Genomic DNA, 21,581 nt, shown 5'->3' with positions numbered 1-21,581 from the left:
CTCTGTTCCAAAAAGGCGTTGCCACTGTTCCATATGTGACTCATGACTGAAGATTTGTCCCAAATATCCAGCAGGATAAAGTTTGGACTTTATCTTCCAGAAACTTAATTACAACCCTCGTAATGTCTGTTTTAAATTGATTCATTGATGTTATCCCACAAAATATTATTTACAAAGAATGAATGAACTATCATGTAACACCAAAGACATAGAAAAAGCTACAAAATATTTGAGGGTGATTTTTGAAACATTTCATATACAAAGAAGCAAGTATCATATCTAGTTTTTCTCTACTTAACAAGCCCCTGAAAGACTTTGTGAGAAAAATCCTCAACATGTTCTTACCACAATCACAATGCACTCCCAATTTACATCAATCATTTTATTAAAACAAAACATTAAATAAACAACATTTACATCAACTGAAAATATATGACTTTCTAAAACATGATGTGACGGTTTGAAGATATCTGTAAGACTATCATAAAACACGATCCAACTTTGCCCTTCATCCAAAAATTACTGCAGTCAAATGAGAGGAGAACTTGCACTGAGTTCTTTGGCAGCTGTGGTTTAGTTCAGCAGTTTGTCAGCCATAGGCATATTTGTCCATTATACCTTTATCATTTGGAGTGATCTGTCCACTTAGCTTCATCAAAAGCTTCACAATAAGGCCGGCCTGAAAGAAAACATGCATAATTTTACTAGACAATACTCATTTTGTACCAGAATCAGTGCTGTCATAGTAAATCCTGTGCTTCCTTTAATTTCCCTTTTTAATTTTTTAAAAAAGCCCTCTGAATATTTGAAGTCACCTGTTTTGTGTGCACGATGAAGTTCATTTTGTTATCACCACTGTGAATCTGGAAGTACTGGTCTGCATGTCCGAGCTGCCACATGAACGTGCTGTACTCTAAGCTGATGAGAAGAACCTGCAAGAGGAGAAATTAAATTAATCGCTGTATTAAGAACATCCCATACAGAAGAAAAGGCCATTATCTCTTCTCTTATCAGTGGATTCCCATTCACAGAAACCTGTCACCTCAAAGTAGAGGGAGGGAAAGCTTGTTCAGAAAACAAAATAAATAGCCACTTGGTTGAAGCCTTACCTCAGTTTTTCCTGACAATTTTTTTAATTGTTTCACCTGTCTCCAAAATTTTACTTTGAAAATGACCTTATTTACTTTATGGCAGCAAATTTTAACCACTTTAACAGCTTCATGAAGTTCAAGACAGAGGAATATACTCTTATAGAAGCTCCAAAACATCATGGATGGCGCTATTTATCTTGTGTGTAATTATCTATAGAGCTAGACAGATAAGTAAGTGAGTAGGATACATTATTTATTAATTACAAGTGATAAAGTTTTGATTTAATTTAGCCAAAGTCAGCCCATAGTAAAAAAAAAACAAACATTTGGGATCATTTATGTACTAAACGAAACAGGTTAACTTTGGAGTGTTGTCTGCTTCAACACTAATAATGAACCAATTTACTGTTTGTAAACAGTTACTGCTGCAGGTCCACCTTGGCAACAGAAGTGCTACGGAGTACAATGGTTTGTGGAGGGACAAAAAGGAGTTAACCACCAAAAATCAAAACATTTAGCCGAATAACACCAATTTGACGGAAGGTAAATGACTCACAGGTTCGTGAGAAATCAGTGAGTGTATGGAAAACATTAACATATGGAAATATGTTTTTAGGAGAGAAATGCAGCATTCTCCCCAAAGACGGGTTTAAAAACACAAGTCCCTCGATGCTGATGACTGAATTTTCCGTTGACGCTTGAAATATAAAAACACAAACTTGTGTCAATAAACTGGGAACCCTCCCAAATCAAAAAGGATATACCACAGTTTTACTTTGAACACAAAATCTGCTATAGGTTTACTTACATTTACCCTCCATAGTAGGTCCATGTTACAACCTCGACCCAAAACCAACTTTTTAATTAAATACATGAAGTAAAAACTGGATTTATAATATTGGCAGTTGAACGCATTTATTTATGGTCAAAACTTGTTACCTCCAAAAGAGGACATGTTTAATAACACAGTCGCAGACGTTGCTAGTGTTTTAGTGTAAAGTGTGACCCTGTTGACTGCTGACTCTCTGCCAAGTTAGCCAACCATCAATGACACGTTTGTGAGTTGGAAGTTAGCACGGTCACTCTTTACTCCAAAACACCGGTATCTCTGTAACAGTCAGAAGTGGATAGAAGTTGACTCAATGGTATAATCTCGTTTCTGACAACTGACCACAGAACAACGAGACATTTTTATGCTGCTCACAGCTTTAATTTTAGTGTTTATAGAACTCTAACTCATCTGAATGAATGGAGCTTAACAATGCTTCTGTTGCCAAAATGCACACGCATATTTTTGATGATGTTGACAGTAAACTGATCCATAAAGATAGTAGTACCTTTGTCTCCATATTCATGAGGTGCAGCCCCTTCGTGTTGACCCCAACGTAAACATGGATGACCTTGTGGTTGCTGGCGCTAGCCTTGGTGTAGACCTGGCCGGTGAAAAAGGCTGCTCCGTAGGTGGGGATGTCCCAACAGTTCTGCAGGAAGAGCCGCTGCAGGTGGTGCATCTCTTTGCTCACACCCTCGCTGGTGCTCAGAGCCTGCCAGAATAAAAACTGTAAATCAAGCCAGCAGTCTGATTTTCTTTAAAGACTCTATGAGGTTTTCAAATGAAACACTCGTAGCTCACTTTGTATTCGTGTAGGATCCTGTTAGTCCAGTGATATGCTTTGCTTTTCACTTTGGATATCGGAACAATTGACTTCAGATTCTCCTCACTGTTGAATTTAAAAAAAACTCTTCACATCTGGCACAATACGAGAATTGCAGACATTTCTTTTTCAGTAAAAAAGATATAAACTGAAAGTAAAGTCATGAACAGTGCTGTACTTGAGGAATCCTTGTTTATGCTTCTTGCTCTCATAGTTCCCGTAGATGATCTGCAACAGGAGACTGGCCAGTGTGATCAGTTTGCTGTCAGGAGCTGGGAAAAATCCCTTGAGGAGGCAGTGACGGGCTTCATCAAACAGGATGAGAATGGCCAGGGGATCCTCCACCTGGAACAGAAAAGTTAATCAAGCATCTGGTATTTCCACTTTCAACTGTCTGCGTCATACTTCTCTTAATGTGAGCTACCTTTTTCTCAACTTCCAGAGGCAGTCGGACATCCCTGCGGAGGAAGAGCTGAGGAGATTCCCTTTGAGGATCAAGCACTGTCAGGTCCGTTACGATCTCTGTCCAGATCCGTAGATGTTGTAGAGGCTTATGATATGGTTTCAGCTGCAGGTCTGTAACATCAAAACAACCTCAGTGTTACTCATATGGAAGACACAAGGTTATTGGACGACTATGCTCCCAGCACAATTTTAAAAATGCCCTGTGTGTGTGTTGGTAGTAAACTCACGGAGGTTCTCAGAGCAGATCCAGATGGTGAAGTACTGCTGGGTGTCCTGTGAAAGCCGCATGCCTTCCATGATCTGCTGCACAGTAGTATTGTTGCCGTGCTTCAACTCAACAGAGCGGTATGATCCATCCATGCGGTAGATGCGCACTTTCTCATACTGTTAAATCAAGTGAAGAGGGAAGTCACTGTGTTACTCAAAAACTGAACTCATCATGTTGGGATATCTTTCAGGAAACAGCACCATCTAGTGACAAACAAAGTGAACTGCTACCACAACATGTATATCCTGCAAAAAAGTAGCTCTAGCCGACACTGGTGTCACCTCATGTCATGCCTGTGAAACAAACAACAGTAAACTTAGTGTCTTGTGTCAGACTCACAGGTTTGGTGTTGGCTTGCTGCAAAAGCTTCACAGTCTCCTCCCATTCGTTCTGTTTGTTCTCCTCACACACCTGCAGAGGAGACCTCTTCTGCTGGTCTTCAATGTGCTGCAAGGCAGAAAAAAAACGAATTAGCTGTAGAGTAGTTATAATGTTGTACACAAATTGTTTGTGCTTCATTAGTGAGATAAAGTCTTCAGAAAAAATGACAATAAAGGTCACAAAATGATCCTCCATTTCAGCTTTAAGACAAAAAAAATGAGTTCAGATGAGAGTCCATTTCTTACCCTATCGATCTCAGGGTGCTGTAATAGAATTTGTACTATCTCCACATGTCCGCCTCTGGCTGCAAAATGCAGAGGAGAGCTAAGCTGTCCATTCAGCAGGTTAGGATTACAGTTCCCTTTCTCCATCAACAGCTTGGTGGCCTCCACTTTACCGTGCCTGGATGGAATAAACAAAAATAAACTCATCATCAATATGAGAAACAAAAAGATACTAAGATAGGATTATGGACTTGGGAGATTTCAGGGACCCACCAGCAGGCGTAGTGAATCGGGGCCCAGTGGTCGCTGTCTAGCTGCTTGACTGAGAAACCGCTGTCCAGAAGCTTAGAGAGCAGCTCCACGTCTCCTTCACAGGCACTGCGGTGGAGAGGGAAGTCATCCACCCACTGCCGCTCCCTGGAGAGATTTTTATTCAAACAGATTTGTTGTTTGACTCAGTTATAAAAAAAAAAAAACAAAGCAGAGAGTTTTAAGAATGTCATGATACCCACTTGTCTTCCGTCACACAGTTGGGTCCATGTTGCCACTTCTCTCTCTTTGGAATTTGGATCTTGGAGTAGTCAGGTGCACCGAGTCCAAAGTACGGGTTGATGATAACTTTGTCCACCTAGGTTCAAAAATCAGGGTAAAAAAAACTAAACTCACATCAAATATTCTCCATCTGTGAAGTAACAACTGCCGACTCACTCGGTTGGTGTACTGAAGATCAGAGCCATACAGCGGGTTGAGGATGCACATGTCCGCTTTCTCCAGCGACATCATCTTACTCTTAATCTCCAAAGCCGTGTAGCCCATGTGCAGACCATCTTCGCTCAGTTTGCCCTCGCTGCTGTATGCCGGATTGCTGACGTTGGTCTTCACCCGCTCCACAGGTGCTGGTCTAAACAGAGCAGGGATGGCATGAGGCACCGTGTGCTGCTCTGCTAACCATCTGTGGGAGATTGGAGGAGTGGCATTAGAACTCGGAGTCAACGAAGAAGACCCCCTTTGAAGAAACAGATGTGTTCTCACTTGTCTAAGGCCAGGAGCATCTTGGAGGTGATGGAGCAGAAGTGAGTGCTGGTTTCACTGCACACCCTCATGATGTCCTGAAAGCAGTAGAAGCTCGGGCTGCCGGGGGTGTAGACTGGCTTGCTGTTGTCTGTTCAGAATGATTTGTTAATACACAGTGTTCAGCTCATGTATCTCTTTAAATTCACTGAGAGCTCATTTTACGGTGAACCTCACCTTTAACACTAACTGGCACGACAAAGAGCGACGCCTCTTTCCCTTCATTGTCTCCATCAAGGGGGAATTTCTTCATATGCACGACGCGCTTCCCTAAAAGCAAAGCAGGTTTTTGATCATTGGCTTTCAGTCACAAAGACACGTGCAGAGAGAAATAAAGGCAGGTGAAATGCTGACCTATGAAGCCTTGGTTATTGGACAAGGGTTTGATTTTTTCATCAACATAATCCAATATGGATTTAGACTTGTCTCCTCCTGTTTGGATCTTTGTGGCCAGCAGGACTTTCTTCCTTTTCTTCTCCTTCCCCTCCAGAGGCACTTCAATCAGGAGGATCTTAACACAAACAAGAGAAAACATCAAGACAAGATTAAAAAAAAAAGATGCTGGTGAATATATCTCTTCCTCCCATTCGACACATTTACCTCATAGGCTTTGGCTCTGTACTCCTTGGAGCTCAGGCTGACTTGGCTCTTCGGGCGAATAACAGCAACAAACACATCCTCCAGGCTGTCCTCGTTGCCCATGCTTCTTACTTCCTCTCAGCCTTAACAGAACATGCTACATGCAGGCCAAATACTGTGGAGAGGCATCCCTGAGACACAAGATAACACAGGAAGTTAATGTTATCATGCTTGTTGAATGTAAAAGTAGCACTATGGAAAACTTGCCAAATCCTCTCTGCCAATGCCAAACAGCTAATTCTGTAGCTGCTATTTGATTCTTTGGTTACTACATGCTGACAGGACTTCGCATCAAGCTTGGTTACAGAAACACAAACTCATACATTATATTTTTTACTTTACTTTCCCATATTAATGTTTTAAAAACACACAGGTAACTATATGGACAGGATGTGACACACTATGATACATTTTATCAAAGAAAGTTAACACAAAAACCTCACAACTAGACCATAAACCACAAACCCACACCAGAAAACAGACACTATTAATAGGTTGTCACCTGCCCCTGAGTGGTCACTGCAACCCTGGCTGCAGTGTCAAATTGTAAAGACCCAGGCTCTGTTGTGCTCTGTTTAGCTCATCCCAGCACAACCCAAACACATCGCTATTAAAAACTATCTCACTAACCAGACACTCAAGTCAACAAAGCTTTTTTACTTACTACTATACATACATTTAATTCATAATGAATTAAAATGCATGTTGAAAAGTGTTACTCGTGTGCCAACAAGCAAGTACACAGAGACTACAAATTAGGTAGTTGTTGTATAGTGTTAACATAAATTATTTTCATTTTTTTAGGGTTAAACGGTTTGGAAAAATAATAATAGTGTTTACATGTTATGCTTTACTGTATCTGTAAATGGTTTTTCATGACAGTAACCAGAGGAAAATATATGTAGTTTAACCTGCTCGTTTAAGCTACATGAAAGTCAAATGTGCCGAAGAAACGGAAAATACGAGAAGAGGGATAAAACGGATCTGCACTTTGTCACATTTTGAAGTCCAAACAGGGTCCCGCCCCGGAAACTGAACTCTCTCTTGTATCTAAACTGTTGTAACTTAAGAAACTCAGTTAACCGATTATGTTCCACTAATTGTGCTACTGGTTAAAATCCGTCTCCTTGTATCTCTCTTTCCACAACAATACAAAAACTAACTTAACAGGACTAATTCAGCTGTAGCCGGGATGCTAAACTCATCATCTCCACCCCCGCTTTTCCGCTTGATGGGCAGCTGAAACTTACCGAAAGCGACGCGACTTTCCCCCCAACAGACCTGACATTGCTTTTCTGGGGTCTAACGGAGAGTCACTTTGTCCGGTGTAACAGTCGACTGTCCATAAACCCGCTCTAGGTAAACTTCCACGGCATGTATGAGGGTTGAAGTTGTAGGCCTGCCTGTAACTTGGGGCAGGTCTGCAGAGGAAAACAGACGAACCGTGTTACGTTTCATTGCAGCAGCTGCGGTTGGAAAACAGAGTACTCTGGCGGTGAGGGGGACTTAGTGCGAGGGGATGACACACGAATGCACAGTGAGGTATCATTATATTTGTTGTAAAATACTCCTCATAACCTAAAGCTTTTTAAGATTAATTTAAGTTTGATAAAGTGGAAAAAAAGCCTTTTCAACTTGAGATATTGTACGAATTCCAATCTACGAATTAAAATATGTTAAGCTAGTTAGCTAGAGTTTAATTTCCCAAGAAGACAGGGAAAGGCTGATATGTTAGCATGACTGTTTTTATAGACTACGTCAACAAATGGAAACAGGTATGGAAGTCCAGGCTTGCCATTTTCACGAAAAAGAGACCGTGTACAGTAAGTCATCAATTAAAAAAAAACTCATGATGATGAAAGGTTTTGTCCAAGTAACCATTCAGTATCTTAGTATAATTGTTATTTATAAACAATTACACAGTGCTATATCTCATAATGGATGGTCCGACTTAGAAAAGACCTGTCTTGTTGTAGAATGTAAGTTTTAAGTATGGATGTGCAGTTTTGACGTCTACAGGACGTAAATACAAGTTTGAAATATGGTTCAAAAATGGTTGGTGTGGACATCCTCTTGACGTCCAATATGAACCAAGTTTAAACGTCACTTATCCATATCAAATTATTTAAAATGTTAACCAAATCAATGGTCTTGTGAAAATATGAATGAAAATTCTGAATACAAAATTTGAAATGCATTTAAATAACTGTTTTTGCACTGTGAAAGTGTACAAATACCATTATTTGGTGTTATCATAATGTTTATATGAATGTTGTCATTGTGTATGTGTTCAAGGCCATACTGTAATCGTAAAAATCATAATAATCATGGGGCTCATTTTCATTATTCTTTAAAAAGCAGAGCATTATTTAGAAGTATTACTTAAATATAACATATGTTACGCTGTAACGTTTAAGCTTATACTTAAAATAAACTTCATAATCAGTCAATCAATCAACATTTTCTCATAGTGCCAAATCACAACCAATTTTAGGTCTAGACAAGCTAATGCTATATTAGCTACATAGCATTGCACCAACATCAAGACAAGTCATCTTTAACCCACCATGAGTACAGCATTATGTAGCATTTGGTCAGTTACAATGGCAAGGAACAACTGTTTAAGGTCAAATTTGGTCATCTACATTGGATACTCACTTAAATGTGATCTGACGCCCAAGGGGAGAATACAAGTGAACAATTTATTTATATGTGTCCAGTGTGAACACAACTAAAAAAAGCCTGTTCAGAATTATCCCCTTAGGCAGCATCTATGCAGTCATTTGTAACATCCTTCAGGGCGATAAATTATTTATTATTGTTTTCTAAAGCTCATGATTTTGTTAACTGGGTATCAAAATGCCCAAAACGACCACCTAATGTACAAATTTATGTATTCAAGTGACATCAAGTGCAAACTTTATTCAATTTACGAACCTAGTCTATATTAACTAAAAAGTAAATCCTCTCAACAGAATAGTCAGAAAGTATTTGATGTTTAAGCTTGAATAATAACATACGTCTTTCATTCTCTTATTTTACCCATTCTAAAAAGAAACATTACTCACATACAAACCGATATAAATTTCTTGAAAAATTGTGGATAGTTTGACAGCATACCCACATTGAAATTGCATCATCAAACAGTGCCTTACTCGATACACAGTTAAAATGGAAAATCAGTTTTAATGTGAAGTTTCTAGTTTCTATGCCATCCAGAGCCAGTTGTGTTTTAATGGTTTGTGTCAAGAGTTAGCTTTGTTAGTTAGAATGGCTTTAATAAATAAACAGTTTGATCAAATAATAGATTCTACATTTTAATTCAAATGGTTGTAGAAAACTTCAGCAAGTGCATGCAGTAACACAATACAGCTGCAACAAATAGTGGTCTCTGAAACAAAAATAGTACATGTCGATACAATAACTACAACGCTCCTACAATAATATTATGAGCCGCCTCACTTTACAAGAGAACACATGGCTTTGGTTTTTCATAGATAGCTTTATATTATAATGTTTTTCTATCTGTCATTGGTCCACAGCTGAGAGTTCAGAGTGTTTCCAGCAAACCAGAGGAGATCCTCTCTCTGCTCGTCCACGTTCAGGATGTCTTGGGTTTGCACTGACTCAGCACCTCCTGCATCTTCTGCTGGATTTCCAACACCCTCTTGGCCCACTTCTCCCGAACCTCATCTTCATCATCCTCTGTAACAGCTGTGTAGGCCATCAGGGAAATGAGACCGATGTGGAACAGGTGGGTGATGTGTAAACAGCGGCGCTCCATGATCTCCAGGTCTCCATCGCAGGCGTCCAGGTACACTTTCAGGAGGGTCCTCCCGAACAGCAGCTTGGTACCCATCACACCATTATAGTACACATCCAGGCTCAGATCGCTCTTGTCTCGCTCATAAATCTTCTCATAGTTCTCAAAGAAGCGCTCTGTGTTCTCTGGATCTTTCTTCACCTGAGCCACCATGGCGTTGAAAGCAGCATACTGATGCTTTATGTACTCCTCGTACTTTCCATAGGTTTCATTCACCTCATCGATGCGAATCTTCCTCAGGCATTGCTGATTCTTTTCGGAGATGGTCTCCAGTTTGGAGCGAACAGCCTGGAAGTCCTTATCTAGGGCGTGGCTCTCCTCGTCTTCCAGTCTCTTGCGAGCCACCCCAACCACGGAGGAGACGATGCCAAAGATGGGGTCAATGGAGGAGGCAAAGGAGGTCACTTTCTCCATGCAGCCAAGGACCTTTGCTACATTTTTCTTGATCTTTTCGGAGTCAGCCATGGTAAGGTTCACACGAAGGTAGTCAGGGGGCTGCAGAAACATAAGAAAAAAAAACATGTTTTAAAACTGACTCAGCACTTTACATGTTAGGTTCAACTAAAGGACAAATGATGGAGGGTCTCAAGTGTCAAATTCTTCTTCTTCTTGTTCTTCTTCTTCTTGCATTACCATAAATATTAAGCCCATAGCTAACTCTCAGGTTGCTGGAACTTCGGCCCACACATCAGCAGCTGCTGCGCACACACCATATTGTGGAGGGAATCATCTTACACTCTAATATTTCTAACAACAGGTCACAACGAGGGCTCCTGTTGTCAGCAGTAACAAACTGGGCCTCTGTAGTATGTGGGCAGGAAAGAGTAGGGCAAAAGGCAATCAAGTGTTTCTTTATTTATGAATTAAAAATTATCAAAAATGTGACTGATAATTTTAATCATTGTTTGGTCTTTGGTTTGTCAAAAAGTCACATTGAAGGGGTCATTTCATTCAACCAAAAATCTGAAACCCCCCCCAAAAAATCAGTTTAACATGGCAGATGAGTGAAATAATGGTTTCTATCAAAATCCTAGGCAACAAACTTGTAATTTTTTTTGTTTGTTTTTTTTTCTACGTAAATTAGCAGTAGAATTGCTGCTAACCTTTCCGATTAAATTATTAATAAAGCACTTAAAGTCCAATCAGGAATATTCAGTTTCTGTTGATTTTGATGCCCCCCGTTGACCAAGTGGTCCCTCATCTTGTTGCAGGTTCATTTTTGCTGTCCTGCTTTGTTTAAATAGTAAAATGTTTCTCTCATTGAGAATCATTGCTACAGACAAGGCTGTCTCAGCGACTTACAGTTGCTAGATTCAGCTAATGCAGTCGCCTACCCTTACCATTGATTGCTGACATTAAACATAACTACATGAAAATAGTCAATCTTTACAGTAAAGCTAGTGTTTGCTTTTGAGGTGATTGTGACTTATCAGCCTTAATTTAAGCTTTTTCATGACCATCTAAAGAAACTTACAGGAGCTTAAATGTTGCAGCCTTTAAAGGAACTTGGTTTTGTTCAGCCACATTGTTGCACAGGAAGCATTTGATTCATTTACAACATTAAATTGAAAAAAGGAAGAAATTTTGTGGTTGGAAAGTGTTTTTTTAAGTACTGTCCACGTAATTACCGATAACTTGTCTGATATTTAGGACTAGGATTTAAAACCACACCAACCCTAATCCAGTTCATTTTTGTCATAGTTTTGACATTGTTCATCCTTCCAAATGTTGTCCTGCTGGAAAAATAACTCCAGGACAACAGTAGGTGTGTCTTAGTAGTAACACAAGAAAGACTGGAAACAACTGAAAGCTTTCCTGTTCATGACCTGTCATATGTTGTCCCAAAGCAATTCAGATAACCCCCTAAGGGCTATTAAGTTCATTTATCTATAACTCAGTGTTTTCAAGCCTGCGTGGTTCATTTCCTGATTCCTAACAACACAAATGCACACATGAATCAGTCCTCATTAGCTTTCATCTCTTCAGAGCTATCTGACTCAGCTTTCTCACTGACTCTAAACATCCTGAAGATCATAGTTTACGCCTGAGAATCCAAATGTTTACTCACCAGAGATAAAACTGTTTGTGTCCCTCTGTCTACTGAAGCCGTCTCACTTTCCTCTCCACCATTTTCCTCCCCTCTTAAACAAGAACTGCCCCCTCCTGCCTCATAGGGGAGTGAACATGAGGAAGTGACTCATGCATGCTGTGCTCTGATTGGCTGAGGGGAATTCTTCCAGTTGCACTGCGGCTTCCAGCTCCAGCCACAAGCTGCAGAGCAGGCTGAGAAACACTCTGTATCCTTTTCATTATGATGTTAAATTGTAGGTCCAAACACCTCCCAAACCAGCATGTGTGGCCAGACACTGACATGAAAACCTTATTTATATTCCATCATTTTGTGCCTCTATTTATGACTTAACCCTTTATGGAACAGATAGTCAGAAAAAATATTTTGGGTGTTTATTTGTCTAAAAATATATCAAATAAACACAATCTAAAAAGAAATCAATAGATGTACATATACATATAGAACAGTCATAGGATAGAAATATATTTACATTTGTTAGCATGTTGCTAAAAGAACTGGCATCCGTTTTACCTATTCACATAGTCTTTAGAACTGAAATATCAATATTTACAGTTACCAAAATGATTTTATCAGCATATTATATATTATATTAGCATATAAAATGTACAAATTAACATTCTAAAAACACAACAACATAAAAATGACATTCTTTAATAAATGTTCTGCTTACTTTGATAATCTAATTGTTTGAATCAAACACCTTCTCCGAAAATGTACCATTTTACATTTGATTACATGTGATTGACCAAAAAAACTAGTTAAGTCTTAAATTAACCGATTAAATAATTTATATATTTATTCAGTAAAAGTTGCTGAAATGATAAAATGCAAACTTCAAGTTTAGTTTCACAGTGATGCTGAAACTGACACTGACAGAGTAACGAGGAAATTCAATAGAAACACCATGAGCTGGTTTTTCTGGAGGAGCTTGTGTGCATATTTTCTTTTGTTGATGCATGTGTGTAACTATCTTTATTATAAGTCAGGTTGTGTCTACAATTTGAACCTGAGTCTATCTGCTGGTACCCTTAACCATTCGTATGTGATAGCGATGATTATTATAATAATAATCCACTCTTGGTGTTCTTAATGTAAAACTTAAGCATTAGCTTTAAATGGTATTTAACAAACTAAATCACTGAGTAACTTTAAAACAGGCATAGAAATATGTCTATAAGAATTCAACATAAGCAGAATTCAGGTGTCAACACTGTGGAGATTTTTTTATTTGATACACTGTTCTGTATATTTGACAGTTTGAGTGATTGATTTTGTAACATCTGACAGAAAAAAACGTTTGTAATATTTTACAGTCTTATTTAACAGACGCTTTTGACCAAAGCAACGTACAACACGAGCAAGAATTTAGATAGAAGGGAAAACCTAGTTAGTGTGACAAAGTGCTACAAGTTACTCGGCTGCAGATGCTGCCACTAAGTGCAAGAAGAATTTAAAATTCCTACCTGGAGGCCTGTCAATGGTAGATGTGTAGACCCACCTCATAAGTCAGTTGGAAGATCCTAATGTGATGACCTCATCCTTTTAGTAAGTCTCATGAAGGTCTAATGAAAACCTCAACCTGTTTCTAGAATGGACTGTTTGGAGACTTTTACAACATATGAATATGTAGCAGTTTCAAAATGTTCACACATTAAATAAAGATATCCAGCATTGTTACTTTCTATCCATGTTTAAAATATGGGAAGGCAGAATACTCCCACTTTAAAATCAAGCCCACATTTGCTCTGATCATTTTGTTAGTCAAACTCACTTTTTCACATACATTAACGTTCAGTGCGAGCGTATTATTTTAAAAAGATTTTATGATGCAGTTACCAAATCTGTCATTCAGACATTTTCTTTTCTTGTTTTAATAACACAAATACAAAACAGAATGAATAAAATTTTAAAAAAATGGCTTTCTTACATTGATTTTTTGATTAAACTTCAGTAAGCTAACAAAAGGTAGGTTAATGTAAACAGCGCACTTTGTATCCAAAGGTAACTGAAAGTGCTTCATGACAGTTTAATCTGTGGTAGATTTACTTTAAGTTCATGACAGGTTCTGAAAATGATCCTCTCTGTTGTCCTCTGGTGGTTATAAGATGATTTAGCTTATGACACAGAACAGTCTGTTCAGCTGCACCTTGACCTCCACTTTACTGAAGGTTTCTTAAGGATAGATTATTTCTCAGTAAGATTTCTATCATATTAATTCCCATCAGAAGGGATGGATGAACAATAATTTGCTTAGATTACACTAAAAATACATTTTCCCACCAAACATATAATTAATGGAAATTCATCAAATTTAAATATGAGAACAGTGCCAATTCCTTGCTGTGCTCACCTGCATTCACCTGACCTAATTAAAATATCCAATAGGGCCCTGTGTGTATAGACTGCGTTAACAGCTAACCAAATACCACTCAGCTGGAGGAGGACAAGTCTCTTATGCAACATTTGGCCTCCCGCGAAGTGATATGAGACATGATTGGAAAACATCTGCACACTTTTCCATGTACTGTACACACATGCAAACAAACACACACTCTCCCTGACCCCTCCGAGCTGAGGCCCCTTTAATCTGCGTCCTGTGGAGCTGCACTCAGATGAATTACTCCGTGGGATGCTCATTCAGAAATATCCAAAATGATTTCATTCAGTAGGAAGAATTCAGTCCCCTCTGGCAGTATTTCCTATATCAAGAAACATGACATGCATTTATTTCACCCCATTTTTACCTTTATATTGACACCTACTCTATCAGTATTTGGCCTGTTTTAAGGTGATGCTGATAAGAGGTGAGAAACATCCACATGTTGCTGATGTACCAAGGCAACCTTTTCTAAGTTTAGCAACTAAAGCTCAAAATCAAGAGGTGACAAAACTTTAGCTTGATGAACTTAACTCTAATTTTTTGCACAAGTGTTTGAAGTATTTTGAGGTAAAACATCTTCAAACGCCATCTTTAATTAACCTTAAACTTCACTTCATCTGACTAATTTTTACCCTCCTATTAAACTTAAAGTTGATGTTCTTTATGAGTTTCTGAGACACAATAAGTGAGGAGAGTGATTACATGAACGCCCCTCTCGCACATGACCCCCTTCCCCTCAACCCCACCTCCCCGCTTCATGGTATTTCCCACAATAACATCCCAGGTCGAACGCACTGACGCTGTCATTTTGCCTCTGACCTCCCTCCCCTCTCTGCTCTCCCCTCACTCCCTCTTTCTGTCCCCAGTCGCCTGGTCCGGAGTGCGGACGAGCACCTTCTGGTTTCAGGTATGAACTTTAGCAGACAGTGAGTTTAACGCAGCAGTGGATGGTTTGGTTCAGTTTATGGATGAGGATGGTTTAACTCTGTGATGAAGCCTGAGGAAGTGAGGTTGGCATCTGCTTGGAGTGGGGTCCATCCTTTGGTTTTGTGTTGCATGACATGTTTATATGAAAATTATACTCATACATGCGAGAGATATGTAGGAAATATAGTATAACATCTATTATTCTAAAAGTTTAACATTTTTTATTTAAACTCCGAGCCCAAAGTGCTGCTTGTGTGTGCTTCAGGTATTTTACTCTGAGTTTTGAGTCATAAGAACAGCACAAGAGGATAATTCATTTTCAAATAAGAAAAAGGACTCGTGTTTTATCCATTAGCTCGAACTTTAGCAAAGCAGTAAGGTTTTTCTATTTCTTTAAGTGATTGTCAAGATCATTCAACATTTTGCAGATAGCAATTATAAACACAGCTGAGTTGAGTCTTTCCCCCTTTTCTCTACAGCTCTGATCCATCAGTCGTGCGGTGCTGTATCAGGAGAGCTCCACTGAAAATGCACAAGATGTTAATTGAGCTGATGGTGTTGATGGGGTAAGTGATGAGACTTTGTTTTAACAGAATTAGTTCTGTTGTTATCCCTTTTATTGTGAGGCCAAAATATAACGTAACATTTGCAAAAGAAGCTGTTCTTTTCTCTGCATCAAAAACAAAGGGGAAATGGAGAAAAAGCAAAATCAGTACAAGATTGATGAATCAAATGGGACTGTGGCTTAAGTTGTTGGCATAAATAACAGTTCAGATCAAAAGGAAACAAACTCAGGAACCAGCAGGTTAGTGCATAAAAGATGCATGTGCAGTGGCAACATAGTTAACAACATTCCAGGGAGGGTAGGGATACTGTAAAAAGAGAATTTAGGCAAGTTTTTTTTTCATTTTTTCTTTTTTTTTCTAGAGAAAATGTCTTTATAGACTTAATATGAGCCAAATTCACCTGACAAATCCAGAAAAATGTCTTTTTCAAAATATTAAAAAAAGGGAAATCATCAACCACCCCCTGCAAACAATTTCTGGTCAAGTTTCTTAAATAGAGAGTGATGTTGTGATACAAAAAGCTAAACAGGCCATTTTTTCATACTCTAGTGGCACTTTTTTTTTTCCTCTTCACAATTCAAATGTTATTTTTGTCTTGTATTAACGTAATTTATTTTTTTCTGGACATGTCAGGTGAATGTGGTTCATATTAAGCCTTGTAGGTTTTTTTTTGTTTTGTTTTTCTAAAAAATAAGGCAGTTTTTGCAGTGTAGGCTATGAATGAAAGTTGGGGATGTTGCACAGAAGGCAAAGAGCAATCTGGCAATGAGTGAGGGAGCAAGAGAGGCTTGGTTTGTCAAGAGGCTGTGTGTACAGGTGAGGTGGTGAGGTGGGTGGGGCCTGCTGCTGACTGAGGGTCAGAAGTGGTTGGTAAGAGCGGGTGAGACATGGGACTGGACTTTGGAAGTTGTGTAAATTTTGGTGCCCATCAAATACTCTACACAACTGAAAATATTTAACAAATCCTGCCTTTATATTTTACAAAAGCTTTGAAACTATAAAAAAGGTATATTGTAAAAAGGAAAGTGGGACGTTTCCGTTCTGTTCTGTTTCAGTGTGGCTGTTCTGAGTAACGCTGCCATTCAGAGACCAGATTATGACGACACTCCTAACCCAGAGTTCCTCAACCCATCCTGGATGGCCAGTATCCCTGATGATCAGCCGCTGTCTGAGGTCACCATGCCCGGCACACACAACACCATGGCCCTGTATGGCGGTGTGTATGCTGAGTGTCAGACCTGGAGCTTAGAGTCCCAGCTCAGGGCAGGAGTCCGCTTCCTGGACGTCCGTGTGCGTCATGTCAAGGGGAACCTCACCATCCACCATGGGGTGTCTTATCAGCGGGCACACTTTGGACACGTGCTGGAGGGTGTGGCTAAATTCCTCCTGGAGTTCCCCAGTGAGACGGTGCTGATGAGGGTGAAGGAGGAGTTCAGTGAGACCTACGACATCTATGGGGCTGTGGTCCGCTACATCCACCGCTACGCCCACTGGGACCTGCTGTGGCACAGCCGGCTTGTGCCAACCATGGCAGAGGCCAGAGGAAAGCTCATCATCCTGCAGGACTTCTCTGGACCAGACTTGGGGATGCGCTATGGTTCTCTTGACATAGCTGATGACTGGAAGGTTTGGATCACATCATTTTTTTTTTTTTTATGAAGTTTCAAAATTAGTTTTCAGACTAAAAATCCTCTAATTTTGAGTTCTTTTATCTTTTGACTTTTCCTCTAGGTGCCCACACTCCTGCATGTTGAGGAGAAATGGCAGAGCGTCTATGATCACCTGGAAGTGGCACCAGAAGGAAACAAAGCCCAGATTTTCCTCACTTTCAGCAGTGGAGCCGGCGTGTTAGCATACCCCCGTGCCGTCGCTCAGCGCATCAACATACAGCTCTATGATTACCTGAAGGCCAAAACGGATCTGAACCAGCGTCTTGGAATTATCTGCATGGACTTCCCTGCTTCTCCTATGATCCAGATGATCATTGACTTCCAGCTTAGAGAGGTCTCAGAGAGATGGCAGTCCTATGACTCAGTGCCTAACAAGCTAAGTTTAAAATACACATTATCTTCTCTTAGAAAGATGTTGAAAGATAAAGCTGTTAGTGTCTAAGTCTCTGAAGCAAAGTGAAAAAAATCAGTGAAACACGTTTGGTGCAGTAATAAAAAGCTGCTGAAACTGTTTAAGTGTTGTTTGATTTTCTGCTTATTAAAGGAGAGCCACATCAGAAGCATAGACTAGAGGAAGTGTTCAAGAGCAGCTGGGAAAATCTGTTTCAGATGTTTATTGACTCTGCAGAGGTTTTGTTTCCCAGTGTTCCTGAATTGCCATCAGGTGTTTATGCTGGATGAATATCAGCAGTCAAATCTAATTGTCATGGGGCGGTGGTGGGAATTTGGAGACACTTTGGAGCTGTGGCCAGCTGCTTGGTAGGAAACAACTGTGTCAACTTGTGAATCACAAACCCACTTCAGCTGTCACAGCAGATTCAAAACTTGCAGGATTTAAGACACTCTCTCTTAATGCAGCAGAGCATACTCACTCCAGTTGTACTACCCTTAATAATGCAACTATGTTATAGGCCATTCAAAGCCTTTTAGTGGCTCAATTCCACCTTTAAGTGATCTTCCTTCTTCTTTTGCTGAAATGTGAACAGTTTTGTTGCATTGTGGGTAATGTAGTCATAGCTTTACTTGAGAAAAAAGCACTATGAATTCATTTTGTTGCAAGGATTTTGTTGCTTTGTGTAAATGAATACGAATAATGCCGCGTTCCATTTGTACTCAGAACTGGGAAGTCGGGAGTGGAAATGAAGTCATCTCTGAGTTCAGTGTTCCAGTTGCCAAGTTGGAAAAACTTGTCATAACAGCAGTATTTCTGTAAATAAACACTGAATGATACTATATATGGCTGATTTATTGCGAAAAACTCTTGTCAGAAATTCTAAAGTATAAAGAATATAACAGGAGCTTGATGACTGTTTACCCCTGAACTCGGAATTTCTGCTGCCTTGCTGAGGCGTCAGAATTTCCGAGTTCCGAGTGGGAATGCCCAGCTGTTTACCAGTAATGGCACTCACACCACCCCCAGAGTTTCGAGTAGGAAATTCTAAGTTCGGGGGTAAACAGTAATTAGTTCCCGTTTTATTCTTTCTATTTTAGAATTTCTGACCAGTGTTTGTCACAATAAATCCACCGTTTATAGTAATAATAGATGTTAGAAATACTGCCGTTAAGTCAAGTTTTTCCGACTTGGCAACTGGAACGCTGAAATTGAAGATGACGTCACTCCTCCTCCTGACTTCCCAGTTCTGGGTACAAATGGAACGCAGCCAGTCTATGATGCAGCATTAGGCTGTGGTAGTGCAAAGTGTGACAAACAGGTATCCTGTAATTTATTGGCAAAAAACATTTGTTTTCTAGAGGTTTGATCACAATAACAGTACTGTTATGTAACTAGCAAGGCCTAATTTGCCATTTATCAGTGGAGGGCCTGGCATTTTTACACCCGAGCCTCCAGTTTAGTCCAAATCCAGAGCACAATGACCTCATCCTAATCTAAATAACAAAAAAAAAATCACACTGATCTTCAAACTTGAACACTTCATGATATGATGTACTGCTAGCAAGCCTCGCAGCAGCTAGCCTAGCCCACCAACCACCCAAAATGCTAGCAAGGCCAAACGTACAGGGTGGGTTCTTCACATCATGCTAAACTCTGAATCTCATTGGCTAAAGACTCAGAAAACTTCCTCATTTGTTTCAACTGTAGCAAAGAAGCCCTTAATGATGCCATTCACAATCTTGAACACTGTATTCCTTAAAGAAATATTTCTTAAAATGTGAGTTCTGCTAAAGCAATAAAAGGAAAGCATGACTGATCAGTGGTTTGAAAGCATGCCTTACATGCAAATTGATGGAGTCTGATAACAGTGCTTGATTTTTATCGCTTCCTTCTTAAACTCAAAGTGTTGCAACACAGTTGTTGAAATTTTGGCTTGTGGCAATATGTGTTAACATCCTGTCAAAAGAGTGAGGTGAGAGGAATAAAGACTCCAGCATAGTTCTGCTCTTATTCTGTGTCTCCATTCAGACTTAAACAGGTACAATATTAATTCTGCTTAAGGAGATTCTTCCTCAGTTTATGTCTTTTGAATGATTGTTTTTCTGTACTGCAGAAATGGACGAGTCTGCTCAGGTTGAATTCAGGCCTCAGGGTGCCGTGCAGATTGCAACCGTTGGTGAGAAGTTTGATCTGCATGCTCACATCTAACTCCTTTTGGCTTTTATACCACCATTCATCTCTGAATTGTCATTCTTCCTCTTCAGTTGTGGTCAATGTTATGTGGCTGCTGGTTATGGTTGCTGCTATTTCTTTCGGTGAGTTTATCTCTCTTTCATCCCTGCAATATCCCATGAATCATTTCTGTTCTGCAAGCACGACTTCTCATAATCTCACTCATTTCTCTCCATTTCTTGACATATTTCATGACAGGAGTGTTATACCTGGATCACTGTCCAGTCCAGCCTAAGATCCCCATCTATCTGATTGGGTTTGGAATGAGCAACATCTTCACTCTGTTTCTGACCTACTCCAGCAAAAACAGTAGAAAGAACAGCTGTACCTTCATCCTGATCTCATTTTGTTTGACCATCCTCCTCAGCTTCAGCTTTGGCTGGTTCATTGCAGGTTCAGTGCTCTTTACTTTGCTTCTCATTGAACCCAACGACACACCTTTGATTCAACATTTTCTTCATTTTTCATCTCAAAGACAAAAACATCTGGTTTCATACTGTTTCAGCTCAGATGTGTATTGTTTATGCTTGAAATTTAATTTCATTGTCCTTGATGCTCCTCTGTAGGCACCTGCTGGGTTTACCCAGTTTACCCTCCAGCATACGCACCTGGAACAGCTCAGTACTGCCACAAGACCACCTACCAGTTTGCCTTCATTGTCACCACCTTAATGTGGGTTACTCTATCTGTCATATTCATCTGTGGATGTTGCTTCTGTCTGCTGATGTGCTGTAGGACTGTTCGTGCAAGAAGCAGGTTGATACCAAGCCGCAGATCATTCTATGGTGCAATTGGTGACTCTAACGGTGATGTGTGATTTTTTTTAAATATCATTGAGTCATTTCTGTCCCAAACATGTATTTGTAGTTGTTCCTAAGGTTAGTCTAAGAACTGTGACAGTTAAACACAGCTGCAGCGTCACATCTCATGCTTCCTGTAACTACAAATACACTTGAACCAAAAGAAAAGTGTTTCAATTGATGGCAGAGCTTATCAAAAATATCAAACGGCAGCTATTGTTGTGTATTCAACTTGTTATCAACCATTAAATATAGCATTTCTTGAATCAAAAGTTTGAAATGTTGTTTGCAGGCTTTGTGTGTCAAAACTGTCTGTACTCCACATAACTGTAATGCTTTAAGATAATCCTTGGCACTATTAAGCACCAGATATTTGTTTGTAGTTATATAGTTATATCGACAGTACAGCTAATCATAGCATGTTTTACATCTTGAATAAAAGAAAGAAAGAAAAATCCCTAGCATTAATTCTTGTCTTTCTCAGATGTTCTAGAAATGTAGAAACATAATCTGAAGAATCAGATTTATCAGTTCAAATCTTTTTAAACAGCTTCCTATAACACAAGGTCTGAATTGAGCACTCTTATTTGTGTCACGATGAACTTTTTCTCTAACTTCTGTTTAACCCCATTTCAGTGCATATGAAATCATCAAGTGAACTAATTAAAGCAGGATTTAATGGTGGGGATTCAGAAAATAGTAAACAAGAAGTAGATTGTGCAAAAAAAAAAAAAAAAAAAAAAAAAAAAAAAAAACACAAGGAAAACAAATACACTGGCTGTAGAAAAGTTTGCAAGTTCCTCTTCTAAAAGGTAAAAGGTATATTAATAAGTTGGTTTTTTATACAAAGGGACTGCCAGAGAACATTATCAATCCGTAAAGTTACAGGAGCAATACAAGAAC

At 39.4% G+C, this 21,581-nt stretch overlaps 4 protein-coding genes across 4 annotated transcripts; 2 read left to right on the top strand and 2 right to left on the bottom strand.

The window, feature by feature from the left end:
* Positions 1 to 361: 361 nt before the first annotated feature.
* On the bottom strand, positions 362 to 7,261 carry krit1 (KRIT1 ankyrin repeat containing). The gene is made up of 17 exons (XM_074686050.1): positions 7,045 to 7,261; positions 5,756 to 5,925; positions 5,510 to 5,666; positions 5,333 to 5,425; positions 5,117 to 5,246; positions 4,793 to 5,036; positions 4,597 to 4,712; positions 4,358 to 4,501; positions 4,106 to 4,262; positions 3,819 to 3,926; positions 3,439 to 3,595; positions 3,171 to 3,322; positions 2,925 to 3,091; positions 2,725 to 2,812; positions 2,429 to 2,635; positions 816 to 932; positions 362 to 679 (listed from the first exon to the last, which is right to left on the bottom strand). The coding sequence occupies exons 2-17, from the start codon at positions 5,855 to 5,857 to the stop codon at positions 590 to 592; spliced, it is 2,229 nt and encodes a 742-aa protein (XP_074542151.1). The 5' UTR covers positions 5,858 to 5,925; positions 7,045 to 7,261; the 3' UTR covers positions 362 to 589.
* A 1,837-nt stretch (positions 7,262 to 9,098) lies between these two features.
* On the bottom strand, positions 9,099 to 11,829 carry rpz2 (rapunzel 2). Its single transcript, XM_074687036.1, has 2 exons — positions 11,686 to 11,829; positions 9,099 to 10,112 (listed from the first exon to the last, which is right to left on the bottom strand). Exon 2 carries the CDS (start codon positions 10,080 to 10,082, stop codon positions 9,396 to 9,398), a length of 687 nt encoding a protein of 228 aa, XP_074543137.1. The 5' UTR covers positions 10,083 to 10,112; positions 11,686 to 11,829; the 3' UTR covers positions 9,099 to 9,395.
* A 1,696-nt stretch (positions 11,830 to 13,525) lies between these two features.
* On the top strand, positions 13,526 to 18,133 carry LOC141803151 (1-phosphatidylinositol phosphodiesterase). The gene is made up of 4 exons (XM_074687074.1): positions 13,526 to 14,996; positions 15,496 to 15,582; positions 16,638 to 17,208; positions 17,314 to 18,133. The coding sequence occupies exons 2-4, from the start codon at positions 15,545 to 15,547 to the stop codon at positions 17,692 to 17,694; spliced, it is 990 nt and encodes a 329-aa protein (XP_074543175.1). The 5' UTR covers positions 13,526 to 14,996; positions 15,496 to 15,544; the 3' UTR covers positions 17,695 to 18,133.
* Positions 18,134 to 19,585: 1,452 nt separating this feature from the next.
* On the top strand, positions 19,586 to 20,695 carry LOC141803315 (transmembrane protein 272-like). The gene is made up of 5 exons (XM_074687278.1): positions 19,586 to 19,684; positions 19,760 to 19,822; positions 19,911 to 19,961; positions 20,077 to 20,271; positions 20,445 to 20,695. Exons 2-5 carry the CDS (start codon positions 19,762 to 19,764, stop codon positions 20,693 to 20,695), a joined length of 558 nt encoding a protein of 185 aa, XP_074543379.1. The 5' UTR covers positions 19,586 to 19,684; positions 19,760 to 19,761.
* Positions 20,696 to 21,581: the final 886 nt, after the last annotated feature.

This window comes from Halichoeres trimaculatus, unplaced genomic scaffold, assembly GCF_033239565.1.
Source record: "Halichoeres trimaculatus isolate MK-OKI-2021-1 unplaced genomic scaffold, fHalTri1.1 fHalTri1_scaffold_14, whole genome shotgun sequence".
Classification (NCBI taxonomy): Eukaryota; Metazoa; Chordata; class Actinopteri; order Labriformes; family Labridae; genus Halichoeres; species Halichoeres trimaculatus.
This window is presented reverse-complemented; position numbering and strand designations above follow the sequence as displayed.

Bases quoted from the DNA above. Each gene is read 5' to 3' on its own strand.
- krit1 (XM_074686050.1), bottom strand. From the start codon at position 5,857: ATGGGCAACGAGGACAGCCTGGAGGATGTGTTTGTTGCTGTTATTCGC. The intron at 5,037-5,116 runs GTGAGAACACAT...AATCTCCCACAG, and splicing joins ATGCTCCTGGCCTTAGACAA to ATGGTTAGCAGAGCAGCACA. The intron at 2,636-2,724 runs GTGAGCTACGAG...TTATTCTGGCAG, and splicing joins GGATCCTACACGAATACAAA to GCTCTGAGCACCAGCGAGGG.
- rpz2 (XM_074687036.1), bottom strand. From the start codon at position 10,082: ATGGCTGACTCCGAAAAGATCAAGAAAAATGTAGCAAAGGTCCTTGGC.
- LOC141803151 (XM_074687074.1), top strand. From the start codon at position 15,545: ATGCACAAGATGTTAATTGAGCTGATGGTGTTGATGGG. The intron at 15,583-16,637 runs GTAAGTGATGAG...GTTCTGTTTCAG, and splicing joins GAGCTGATGGTGTTGATGGG to TGTGGCTGTTCTGAGTAACG. The intron at 17,209-17,313 runs GTTTGGATCACA...CTTTTCCTCTAG, and splicing joins ACATAGCTGATGACTGGAAG to GTGCCCACACTCCTGCATGT.
- LOC141803315 (XM_074687278.1), top strand. From the start codon at position 19,762: ATGGACGAGTCTGCTCAGGTTGAATTCAGGCCTCAGGGTGCCGTGCAG. The intron at 19,823-19,910 runs GTGAGAAGTTTG...CTTCCTCTTCAG, and splicing joins CGTGCAGATTGCAACCGTTG to TTGTGGTCAATGTTATGTGG. The intron at 19,962-20,076 runs GTGAGTTTATCT...ATTTCATGACAG, and splicing joins GGTTGCTGCTATTTCTTTCG to GAGTGTTATACCTGGATCAC.